This window comes from Saccopteryx bilineata, chromosome 2, assembly GCF_036850765.1.
Source record: "Saccopteryx bilineata isolate mSacBil1 chromosome 2, mSacBil1_pri_phased_curated, whole genome shotgun sequence".
NCBI lineage: Eukaryota > Metazoa > Chordata > Mammalia > Chiroptera > Emballonuridae > Saccopteryx > Saccopteryx bilineata.
The window spans coordinates 272,325,671-272,338,276 of NC_089491.1; the positions used below are offsets into that span (position 1 = coordinate 272,325,671).

Consider the following 12,606-nt stretch of genomic DNA (forward strand, 5'->3'; position numbering starts at 1 on the left):
CCGCAGCCTAGGGACCGGAAAGGGTCAATTTTAGGGTGGAGCAGCTTCCTATTTGAGTCTACGGCAGTCTTGTCCTTCTCCGGCCGCCGTAAAAGGGGTTGGGTTTGGTCTTTTCCCGCCAATTTAAATTTGGGTTAGAACCTGGAGATTAGGAGCGGTTGTGGGAGTCGGAAAGAGGGGCGATAAGCTTCAGTGTTCCGCTTTAGTTTCTCCAGTTGCAGGTGAGGAGAGGGAGTCGCGCTGCTGTAGGGAGCTTAGGGGTGGGTTACGGTTAAGGCGCAGCGCCCTCAGCACCGTTCGGGGTGTTTTTCCCTTCAGGACGCTGGTGGGAGAGGTTGGAGTCGGTTCTTGCTGATCCCGGTGTCCAGCTGAGCGTTTTTGCGTGGTGGTCTACTTGAGACTTTTCATTTCGCTTAATCCGATAATCTGTTCTCTAGCCTGCCACCGGAGTGATCTCAGGGCGTTAATCAAATCATATCACTCATCTGCTCAGTATCTTCTCCCCTGCGCTGAGGATAAACCCAATCTTGAAGCCGGGATTCGTTTAGCCCCATATATTCGTTTAGCTCCCGTCCTTGTTCCATCTTTGCTCTGGCTCGACCGCCGCCCCAAATGCGTTCCAGCCTCTGAGCCTTAGCATTGCTGTTCCCCTTGAGTTTTGTATACTTGGCTTCTTGGTATTTGGGCCTGAGCTCAGATATCATCTCCTTCCCCTCCCAAACAGGTGCTCCTTGAGCGACCCTCCCAACCTCCCATCCTCGTTTTGTTTACTTTGAAACATTTCACGTTGTTTGTAATTGTGCGTTTACTTATTTTTTCGTGGGCATGCAGTGTAACAGTTAATAGGTGTGGGTTTGAGTTTTCTTGTCTAGCTACATCATTGACTTGCTTCAGCTGACCTTGGCCGTTTTTTTTCATCTCAGCTGTAAATGACTTGTTTCGTTAACTGAGTAAAGCATTCCAAGCTATCTTGCCTACCCAGTATGTGTTCACTATTTTATTTTTGGCTTTCCTTCCAGAATATATACTTCATAATCACAAACACCTTTTCTTGCCTTCGCTATTTTTACATAAGATGTGGGACACTGAGACCCACAAAAGGAGTCACTCCATCCTGTCCCCTCGTCTACCAACTCCAGCCACTGAAACTGGTGACTATTCTGTACGCTTTGTTTTTGTGCCCTTTCTTACACTCTTAGTAGGAACTCTTATATTTAAAATGCTCTTCTAATCACTGTTATCCACTTGAAACTAATACAACATTGTATGTCAAACTATAAAAACATAACTGACAAAATAAAACTTCTATGACCTTTAGTTACTAGCCCAAATATTACTGCTTCTACTAATAGCAATAATAATAAAATTGTTAACCCTTAAAATTGAGTGTTTGCCATGAACCAAGAATTATTTTGTGAACATTTAAAAGTCAACCGCCTAACCAGGTGGTGGCACAGTGGATAGAGCATCGGATGGGATATGGAGGACCCAGATTTGAGACCCCAATGTCGCCAGCTTGAGCGCGGGCTCATCTGGTTTGAGCAAAGCTCGCCAGCTTGGACCCAAGGGGTCGCTGGCTTGAGCAAGGGGTTACTTGGTCTGCTGAAGGCCCAAGGTCAAGGCACATATGAGAAAGCAATCAATGAACAAGTAAGGTGTCGCAGTGAAAAACTGATGATTGATGCTGCTCGTCTCTCTCCATTCCTGTCTGTCTGTCCCTATCTATCCCTCTCTCTGTCTCTGAAAAATAAATAAATAAATAAAAGTCAACAATCATTCAGGTAGGGACAACTATATTTCTATAGGTAAGCGAATTGAGAAACATATTAAGTTGCTTGCTGAAGGACAAGTAAATGTAGAAGAGCACCGAGCCTAAAATCGTTCCTTTCCTGAGCTGTACTTTCCATATATTTTAAAGCATATCCTGTAGCACTTATCAAAACAAATGTAATTATTTAGTTATCATTCCCCACCAGTCTCAAAGTCTTAATACAGGGATTGTTTATTGTTTTTCGCCTTAATATTCTGCTCTCATCCAGACCACACATAAAATAAGTTATATATAATCCTTGCTGATGACATGGTTAAGTGACTGTCCTAAGGTTACAGATACACTCTTTGATCTAGTCAGAAATTTAATCTGGTCCCTGGCTGGTTTACTCAGTGGTAGAGCATCAACAGCCTAGCATGTGGAAGTCCAGGGTTCCTTTTCCAGTCAGGGCACACAGGAGAAGCTACCATCTGCTTCTCCACCCACCCCCTTCTCCTCCCACAGCCATGGCTCCAATGGTTGGAGCAAAAGTTGGCCCTGGGTGTTGAGGATGGTTCCATAGCCTTGCCTCAGAAGCTGAAATAGTTCGGTTAGTGAGCAACCCAGCAGTGGCCCACACTGGCAGAGCGTTACCTGGTCTGGAAGCTCGCGGGGTGGATCCCTAGGGTGCATGCAGCAGTCTGTCTCTGCCTCCCTCTCACTTAATAAAGAAAACAAAAACACAAATCCAGTTTTTTCCTCCTCCTCTTAACATTTTCATCTATTTTACAATGCTGGAAACATTAATGGACATTTTTTAAAGTTCATCTGAAAACATCATTCTAAGATATCTCTGACATTCTGACTTAAGAGTTCTTGCTGTTTATTGTTATGCTGATTAAAGGTTTATTTCAAATGACAACTTGTTACAATTTCAAGCTAGGCAACAAAATACTAGAAACTCTAGGATACATTAGTAAGATAATTGTATTCCTAAACCAATGTTCTTTTTTTTTATTTTTCAGAGACAGAGAGAGAGTCAGAGAGAGGGATATACTGGGACAGACACGAACGGAGAGATGAGAAGCATCAATCATTAGTTTTTCGTTGCGTTTTGCGACACCTTAGTTGTTCATTGATTGCTTTCTCATATGTGCCTTGACTGCGGGCCTTCAGCAGATTGAGTAACCCTTTGCTGGAGCCAGTGACCTTGGGTTCAAGCTGGTGAGCTTTTGCTCAAACCAGATGAGCCCGCGCTTAAGCTGGCGACCTCAGAGTCTGGAACCTGGGTTTTTCCTCATCCCAGTCCGACGCTCTATCCACTGCGCCACCGCCCGGTCAGGCCCTAAACCAGGGGTCCCCAAACTTTTTACACAGGGGGCCAGTTCACTGTCCCTCAGACCATTAGAGGGCCAGACTATAAAAAAACTATGAACAAATCCTTATGCACACTGCACATATTTTAAAGTAAGAAAACAAAATGGGAACAAAAAAAAATATTTAAAATAAAGAACAAGTAAATTTAAATCAACAAGCTGACCAGTATTTCAATAGGAACTATGCTCCTGTCACTGACCACCAATGAAAGAGGTGCCCCTTCCGGAAGTGCAGCGGGGGCTGGATAAATGGCCTTAGGGGGTCGCATGTGGCCTGCGGGCCGTAGTTTGGGGACCCCTGCCCTAAACCAATGTTCTTATCTAGTGATAATTACAGCTCTAGTTCTATATATCTTAGCGGTCCAAAGTAGCTAGTGACATAACATAAAGACAGAAGTCTTTATTTATTGATACTTGTTTTGAATAAAACGTTTTCATTTCTAAGAAACTGGATTCTGTTAATATAAATTGGTCTCTACTTTTGCATGTTGTCACAGGGAAGGCAGTGATTCCCGAATCAGAAAAACAACCTCAGAAACATGTGGAGTGATATTGAGCTTCTAACAAGTGATGATACCGGAAGTGGGTACCTAAGTGTTGGATCAAGAAAAGAACACGGAACTGCTTTATATCAAGTTGACTTGCTAGCCAAGATCTCCTCTGAAAAGGTAATGATTCTGATGCCGTTTTCATTCACAAAAATTTATTGAGTGTTTAGTAGGCCCAGTAGCTCCATGGTAAATGTTCTGTGAATGTATGTAGACCTTCTCAGGTAATCAGTGTTCAGTCTCAAAATATTGGAAATTTTCATCTGAATTCTGCTTACATTATCTTAAGATTTGTATTTTCAAAACTGAACATTTCATAGGTAGGGAAGGAAGAAATAAAACTGTCCATGTCAAAAATCTGAAAGAGCCTGACCTGTGGTGGCGCAGTGGATAAAGCGTTGACCTGGAAATGCTGAGGTTGCCAGTTCGAAACCCTGGGCTTGCCTGGTCAAGGCACATATGGGAGTTGATGCTTCCTGTTCCTCCCCCCTTCTCTCTCTCTGTCTCTCTCTCCTCTCTAAAAATAAATACATAAAATAAAAAAAATCTGAAAGAATCGACCAAGAAACTGCTGGAATAATAAGTGATTATTATAACATGGTTGCAGGACATGAAACTCAGCCATAGCTCCTTTGGTATGTCAAGGGCTGCCAGCCTGAAAGACCTTCATCTGAGAGCAGGGTTCATTTCATCCTGTCATCATGAAGTTCCCCGTGGTATGGGAAGGGGCCCAGGCCCACTGGAGCCCAAGAATTGGGGGGTGAGTGGCCTTTCAAGGGAGCCATCAGCATCCCAGGGTGCTCCTTTCATTTTATGTCAGGGATCCTGCAGGCCTGACCAGTGATAGCACAGTGGATAGAGCATCAACCTGGGATGCTGAGGACCCAGGTTTGAAACCCCAAGGTTGCTGGCTTGAGTGGGGGCTCATATGGCTTGAACATGGGGTCACGGGCTTGACATTGGGATCATAGACATAATCCTATAGTTGCTACCTTGAGCCCAAGGTCTCTTGACTTTGAGCAAGGGGTTGGTCACTGGCACAGCTGGAGCCCCCAGGTCAAGGCATGTATGTGAAGCAATCAATGAACAACTAAAGTGCCACAAGTATGAGTTCATGCTTCCCATCTCTCTCCTTTCCAGTCTGTCTGCCTCTAAAAGAAAAGAAAAAAAAGAGTGGGATCAACAGTTTAGGCAAAGAGAACAACATGGATACATCCCTAGAAGATAAAAAGTTTCTTTTTTGCAGAGCTTTGGTATAACTTTTCACTAGTTGAAGCAAGTAAACAGACTTAAACCTGGAAAAGGTGACCATTGAAGTAGGCATAGAATGAACTGATTAGCTTAAAACTAAGCCATGGATGACTAAGAATAGTTAACATTTGCCTGACCAGGCAGTGATGCAGTGGATAGAGCGTCGGACTGGGATGCGGAGGACCCAGGTTCGAGACCCCGAGGTCGCCAGCTTGAGCGCAGGCTCACGGTCAAGGCACATATGAGAAAGCAATCAATGAACAACTAAGGTGTCACAACGAAAAACTGATGATTGATGCTTCTCATCTCTCTCTGTTCCTGTCTGTCCCTATCTATCCCTCTCTCTGTCCCTGTAAAAAAGAAAGAAAAAAAAGAAAACGTTTATTAAGCAGGTAAGGGCTGTCTTCTAAGCCCTTTACATGAATTCATTTAATCTCAAAACAAGCCAATGTAATGGATTTTATTATCCCCGTTTTACAGGAGAGTAAGCTAAGACATTTGCCCAAGATCACTCAGCTAGTGAGTGAATGCCCGATCATTTTGAGCCTCCAAGCCATCTAACTGCTTCAAAATACATATGTGCGGGAAGCTCTAATAAGCAAAAGCTGAAAACTGGAGACTTATATTTGGCTTGCATCATGTTTTTTTAAACATTGACTTAGCTGCCAATATTTAAAAATCAGAACATTTCACATCAAGTTGCAGCTTTCCTTGATAAATTGGAAGGTGTGGCCATGCCAGGGGCTTTAATCTGGCTGATTCTGATCTAATTTTATGTGGGGGCACATACCCTCCAGTTCACAATAAGCCACAGTCCCTTGTCGTCTCCTAGACATTGAGACTTTTTGCCAGTCGTGGTTCATTTATGTTCATGCATAATGCCTGCTGGCTCCTATAGGCATAAGGTCAACCCTTAGGAAACGAAGACTTGTTTGTTGGAATCCTTTGCTCGTTTCTAGCAGTCTTGGACTATTTCCCTATTTTGGACTCTGAACTGATTCAAGATGCACCATGCAAAGAAAAACATGATTATACACATGGACTAAAGAAAGAAGGCCGTCAAGTTTTAAACTTGGGTGCTGAAACTGTGATGATATTGTTGATCAGAATTGTTAAACATGTATGAAAACAATGTTTTTCAGTCATTCTTTTCCCTCCCACAGGCCTCATTAAATCCAAAGATACAAGCATGCAGCTTAAGTGACGGGTTTATTATTGTAGCAGACCAGTCTGTGATACTGCTTGACAGTATTTGTAGATCGCTTCAGTTGCACCTTGTATTTGGTAAGTTGGACATGCTGCAAAGATATACAATAAGTTGGAAATGAAGTATGTATCGGCTACCAGTTTCTCCCACGTTGCCTTTTCTTTCCTCCATGACTTCTAAGACTCGAAATTGGACTAATTTCAAGATAATAATTTAGAGTGCCTTTTTTGTGCTGATTCAAAGGATACTGGGTGAAGCCTTCTCAGTAGGTCAAAGGGGAAACATACGTGTAAAGCAACAATTTACTTGCATGGCTTTGGATTAGGGTACTGGAGGGAACAGTTGAGCCCACTTGTGTTCAAGTACCTGAATCATGTACATAATTTCAATATCATCAACAGATATTGGAATACTTTTTAGAATGTATGACACTATAACAAGCTTTGTAAAAACTTAGGAATTCTTCACCGAGTTAAAGAGCTTTAAATGTATGCAAATATGTACTTAAGAGTAAATAAAGAGACAAGTGAGTGTGCTGGAAAATAGGTGCAAACATTGTGAAAGCTTCTTCTGAACTTTTGAGAAGAAGATAGTTGTTGAGGTGTTTGTGTAAGAACTTAGCCGACAGAAAAGAAACCAAGGTATGCGTGTGAGAGCACAAATCTGGATCCCACTGTGGAGCCAAGACGCTCCTATTTGTGGAATCTTCATATAGTCACCCTGATAGGTCCACAAAATTCAGTGTCACCCATGAAATAGTGGGCTGTGTTGATGTCTGATAAGGATATTGCTACTGAATAGTTTCTGTTAATAAGTTTTACCTGCTACTGCTTTTGTCCCCTCCCCTTCCCTCTCTGCCTCCATTCCACTCTCTGGGCTTCTTGCTGTTGCACCAACAACCCTTCAAGTCTTTGTTCAGGTCTCACCCTAAGGACAGGGTCAATGCTGAGCCTGTAACTCTGTTGGTTACAGCTAGGTGCACAGCCTTTCTGAGCTCTCTTTCCCTGCTCAACTTTTTTCCAGAGACTCTGTCCCCTGCTTACATACACATCATATAATTTGTTGGTTAAGATCATTGTTGATCACCTAGTACTGCCTTGAAGTTTGAGCTCATATTCTCAGATAGGTGCAAAAGGCCCAGAACCATGCTTAGTGTAGAAGTGCTCAGTAAATACTGGTTGACTGATAGTCAATAGCATGTTTTTACTTTAATGACCACTTTATTTTTATTTTTTTGGAAATATTTAAAAGCTCGAATAGTTGACTTTTAATGGCAAAATTGACAATTCTTTGGCATTGAAAAGAAACATTTTCGGAGGAAGCTTGTAACTTTGATCTGAAATTTTTAGACACAGAAGTGGACGTTGTTGGCTTATGTCAAGAAGGAAAGTTTCTCTTGGTTGGAGAGAGGAGTGGGAACTTACATTTTATCCACGTAACTTCAAAGCAAACGTTGCTCACTAACGTAAGACCCTGTTAACCTTTTTCATTTTCATGACCTAAATGCTCTCAGACAACTAGAACTTGAGGAAGCAGTTCCTTCATTTGTGTTTTAAATTAAAAGAATAATGTTTCTTTACCTTAAATTTAAGGATTGTACTTAGAAATATATGAAGTAAATTCAAAATTGTAAATTTGATCTTTGTTAGATAGACTTAGTATGCTTGTTCAAAATAGTTTTCCATTTTAAAACTGAAATGTTTGGAATGTAGGCAGAATTATTGCTAATGATAGGTGAGAGTTCTGTGGTTTTAATGAATATAATTCTTGATTCTATTTTTCTGGGTTTATTCTTACCATTTAAAATTAATTTGCAATTAGGCTTTTGTTCAGAGAGCTAAGGATGACAATCAGTGTACTTACCGAACTCTTGTTATTGAGAAAGATGGTTCAAGTGAAGGTAAGTTTTTTGGATTTTATTTTTTTTGTCTTCTGACTAATACCCAATTGAAAAATCAGATTTATAATAAATTAATTACGTAAATTCATTATCATGCTGCCTACACAGTGCTAAATTTTCTAGCGATGCAGTCAATATTATTGTAAGAAACTAGTTTTTATTTTAGGTCTTTTCAGAGTTTTAAATGTACTTTTTCTAAATATAATATTCTAAACTAATTTTTTCAGCTTTGAGAGTTCTGTATATTACCAAGGAGAAATTATAATCTTTCAAAATCTTTCTGTGTGGATTCCAGCATATTTATCATATTTTCAGTTTAACAGATGTTAACTAGACCTTAATTTATTTGAATACATCTGAGGTTTTTGTTTTAGTTTTTCCTGGGAGGTGAAGTTTGGTTTATAAAAGTTTCAAAGGAGTTAACATTGTTTTTGAAATTCTTTGTAAATAAACTTGATTTGTATCATTGCTTTATAAAGTGATGATTAGAATTTAAATGAGTAAATTCACATTTTTAAGCTAAGTTCAGATACTGGTGTAAATTTTATATTCATATGCCTTTTAGAGAAACTGGCTTGATTTTATTTTAATAGGTACCTATTATATGTTGCTGCTTACAAACAATGGGTTTTTTTGGATTACAAACCTTCAGCTTCTAAAAATTCAACAAGGTAAGTAATGTATTATTTTCTTATTATTGATTGCAGCAATATTTCTTCTTAGTTCTCCAAGTAAAACTTTAAATACTCTCTTTAAGAATACTATTTTAGTTTAGTTACATTCCATAATACTGGGTATACTTTTAAGTATTTGCAGTATACTTATTCTCCATTGTTAGGGCTGCAACAGAATCTGAAGAAATGTAGTAATTTGTTTATAGCTCAAGGAGTTTACAGCTTGGTTGGAGAGACAAGACATTTACTAACATGGTTGATAAATGCTTCTTTTTTTTTTAGAGAGAGAGACAGATAGACATGGACAGACAGACAGGAAGGGAGAGATGAGAAGCATCGATTCTTTGTTGTGGCTCCTTAGTTCATTGATTGCTTTCTCATATGTGCCTTGACTGGGGTGGGGGGCTGTTCCAGCAGAGTGAGTGGTCCCTTGCTCAAGCCAGTGACCTTTGGATTCAAACCAGTGACCATGGGGTCATGTCTGTGATTCCACACTCAAACTGAATAACTCTGGTGACCTCGGGGTTTCGAACCTGGGTCCTCCGCGTCCCAGTCCGATGCTCTATCCACTGCACCACCGCGTGGTCAGGCATTATAAAGCTTTTTGATGGAAGGAATGAACCCCAAAACAGACATAACTGTGTAAGTGTTAACAATATTGTTAACACAGTAATGTAACAGTAACTTGTTATATGCTATGGTGTGGATGATACATCCCTCTAAGGTGGGAGAGATTGAAGAATTGGTTTGGGGACATGGATTTAACAAATGTCTTTTTTTTTTTTTTCTTTTTTTTTTTTGGTATTTTTCTGAAGTTGGAAATGGGAGGCAGTCAGACAGACTCCCGCATACGCCCGACCGGGATCCACCCAGCATGCCTACTGCGGGCAATGCTCTGCCCATCTGGGGTGTCGCTCTGTTGCCCTTGGAGCCATCCTCAGCGCCCTGGCCAACTTTGCTCCAATGGAGCCTTGGCTGCGGGAGGGGAAGAGAGAGACAGAGAGGAAGGGGAGGGGGAGGGGTGGAGAAGCAGATGGGCGCTTCTCCTGTGTGCCCTGGCCGGGAATCGAACCTGGGACTCCTGCACACCAGGCCGACGCTCAAATGTCTATATATATATATATATATTATTTTTTATTTTTTTCTTTCTTTCTGAAGCTGGAAACGGGGAGAGACAGTCAGACAGACTCCCGCATGCGCCGGACCAGGATCCACCCGGCACGCCCACCAGGGGCGAAGCTCTGCCCACCAGGGGGCGATGCTCTGCCCCTCTGGGGCGTCGCTCTGCCGCGACCAGAGCCACTCTAGCGCCTGGGGCAGAGGCCAAGGAGCCATCCCCAGCGCCCGGGCCATCTTTGCTCCAATGGAGCCTTGGCTGCGGGAGGGGAAGAGAGAGACAGAGAGGAAGGAGGGGGTGGAGGGTGGAGAAGCAAATAGGTGCTTCTCCTATGTGCCCTGGCCGGGAATCGAACCCGGGTCCCCCGCATGCCAGGCCGACGCTCTGCCGCTGAGCCATCTGGCCATGGCCCAAATGTCTATATTTTTAAACCTACTATGTGCCAAATAAATGCATAAAAGTGAGATCTATGTGCCAAGAACATGCAAAGCTCTGGGGGATACAAGATTTAAGATACATAGCTCTGTGTAGTTTAATGAAAGAACAGACAGATAAAATGCATCTTCTAAAACAGAGGGTAGAGTGATGATTTTACAGGTAGGACTTCAGAGCTTAAATAGGAAAGTTGGAGTCTGTTTTGATAGAAGACCCTCTTAGGAGAAGGCAAGGAGAGGCACTACAGAGTGTATAAAGCAGCCTGCGGGTACCCTGGGAACATGTCAGTTTATATCATTAGTTAAGGGCAAAACTGAGAAGTCACCACTGTCTTACTAATTTCTGACCAGTGATCTCCTCACTAGATTGTATATAATTTTACCAAGACACAAAAGGGGCCACTTGTGTGTCTTTTATAGGTTAATACTATAAATTTAGCCTGCTTTTCTCTTTTTCATACAGCAATTGAAAATGTAGACTTCAGTAAAGCAAAAAAGGTAAGAAAACAGAATTACATTGTCTTAAAACTTAAATTTAATGTAAATTTAGGACGGTGTTTCTGGATATAATTGTCTACTGGTTGTTGACCTTTTGGGAAGTAGCATGATATAACTTTTTAATATTTCCATTTAAAAGTACATTTATAATCGTTTGGTTTAAACTGATTTTTGTCAATCTTTTCAGGGAATTTGGACTTTAGGAGTGTATGCATAATATTCTTATTTTTAAAATTTTGCAGTTACAAGGACAAATCAAGTCCAGCTTCATTTCTACTGAAAATTATCATACTCTTGGTTGTCTCCATCTTGTAGCTGGAGATTTAGCAAGCAAAATCCCTGCGATCATTGGGGTAACAATTCCTTTCATAAAATTGTTTTGTTCGTTTCTGAAGTGTTTCTTCATGAAAGCATTATAATTTTGGTTAAATTACAAATTATTTGTAATATGTGACAAATAGGAATTATAAAATTAAGGTAAAAAATTAGTAAGTAAACCTGAGTTTCTATGTTAAGGAAAAAAATAGCATTTTTATTTTCACTAATCACTACTGAAAATTTATCATTTCTTTCAATTGTGAGCGTAAGCAAAAACAAAAGTAAATGAAACATCTAATAGTATATTCAGGGAGTAGGCAAAGATTCAAGATAATTACACCATTTACAACATTTTTACTTGCCAAATGTATATGTTAAGTTGAAGTTTATGCCGTGTCTTTAAGAGTGAGTTGCTTGAATATACCTACTTATTAAATATTCATGTGATAGTGAAAGCAGTGGTTCTATTCTGTTCTGTTGAAAACAAATGAAGAGAGGAACCAGAAGATGAATCTAGAGATATATATTTGGAATTAATAATGTATACAACTTAGGTGTTTCTATTTTGAGGAGAATTCAGATCTTAGAACCAAATTTGCAACTGCTGTACTGTGGTCACTTCTGTAGGGAGCTGGTCATTGTGCTTTCTCAAAATGGGAACCAGGTCCTCTCAAGAATGAAATGGCAGTTAAGAATGTTATGGATACAGAGATGATTAAAGGTAAAATAAGTTAATAAAACTACTTTTGGCAATTAGTAGTGATTTTTCATTTTTATGTCAATATACTAAGCCTGGCTTATGGGCTGTTTTATAAGACCACTCGCTGAAGGAAGCCAGATTGAACTGATACATTTCCACAGACATGACTGTTCTTGATATGTTGCCTCTGTTACTTTTAATTTTGGGAGGTTTTACATTTTAGTGGTTACCTAAAAAATATATAAACGGGTCAATGAGAATGGGAACTTTCTGTCCATAAATGTTAGCCTACTATTTATATATGGTTATATGTAACACAGAAATATGATCTTTACATACCTTGCTCTCTCTTTTGTAGGTGCAAAGAAGTTCCAGCTGATAGACAACCTACTTTTTGTTCTTGATACTGATGTATGTTTTTGATAGTTCTCCTTTGATGTTTTCCCTTGATACTGTGTTTAACACCAAAAATGTCAAACTCAATGGACCATAGCTGGGGTGGATGAATTGGTATCTTGTGTCCTGTGCTTCATTTCAGTATATGTATATATAGATATCAAAAGATATATCCTGAAATGGAAATTTTTCATCATTAAGAAGACATGTCAATGAAGTGTCTCTTTTGCAGAATGTGCTGAGCTTGTGGGATATTTACACTCTCACTCCCATATGGAACTGGCCCTCTCTTCACATAGAAGAGTTTGTTCTCACCACGGAAGCAGACTCTCCTTCTTCAGTCACATGGTACATATTGACACTAGTAGCAATGGCCCTTCTGTTAGGCCCAGGTTTCTTACCTGGTTTTGATCTGCTCATTCATTATATATATTGCA

At 40.3% G+C, this 12,606-nt stretch overlaps 1 protein-coding gene across 1 annotated transcript in view; it reads left to right on the plus strand.

Annotated features, from left to right (window-relative positions):
- Positions 1-131: 131 nt before the first annotated feature.
- Positions 132-12,606, plus strand: part of KNTC1 (kinetochore associated 1) — an 80,514-nt gene continuing 68,039 nt past the window's right edge. The window contains exons 1-11 of the mRNA XM_066260676.1: positions 132-221; positions 3,624-3,794; positions 6,089-6,209; positions 7,482-7,597; positions 7,954-8,032; positions 8,626-8,703; positions 10,721-10,755; positions 10,998-11,108; positions 11,701-11,794; positions 12,132-12,184; positions 12,402-12,517. Coding sequence (XP_066116773.1) covers positions 3,666-3,794; positions 6,089-6,209; positions 7,482-7,597; positions 7,954-8,032; positions 8,626-8,703; positions 10,721-10,755; positions 10,998-11,108; positions 11,701-11,794; positions 12,132-12,184; positions 12,402-12,517 — 932 coding nt within the window. The 5' untranslated portion in view covers positions 132-221; positions 3,624-3,665. The remainder of the gene's footprint in view (positions 222-3,623; positions 3,795-6,088; positions 6,210-7,481; positions 7,598-7,953; positions 8,033-8,625; positions 8,704-10,720; positions 10,756-10,997; positions 11,109-11,700; positions 11,795-12,131; positions 12,185-12,401; positions 12,518-12,606) is intronic.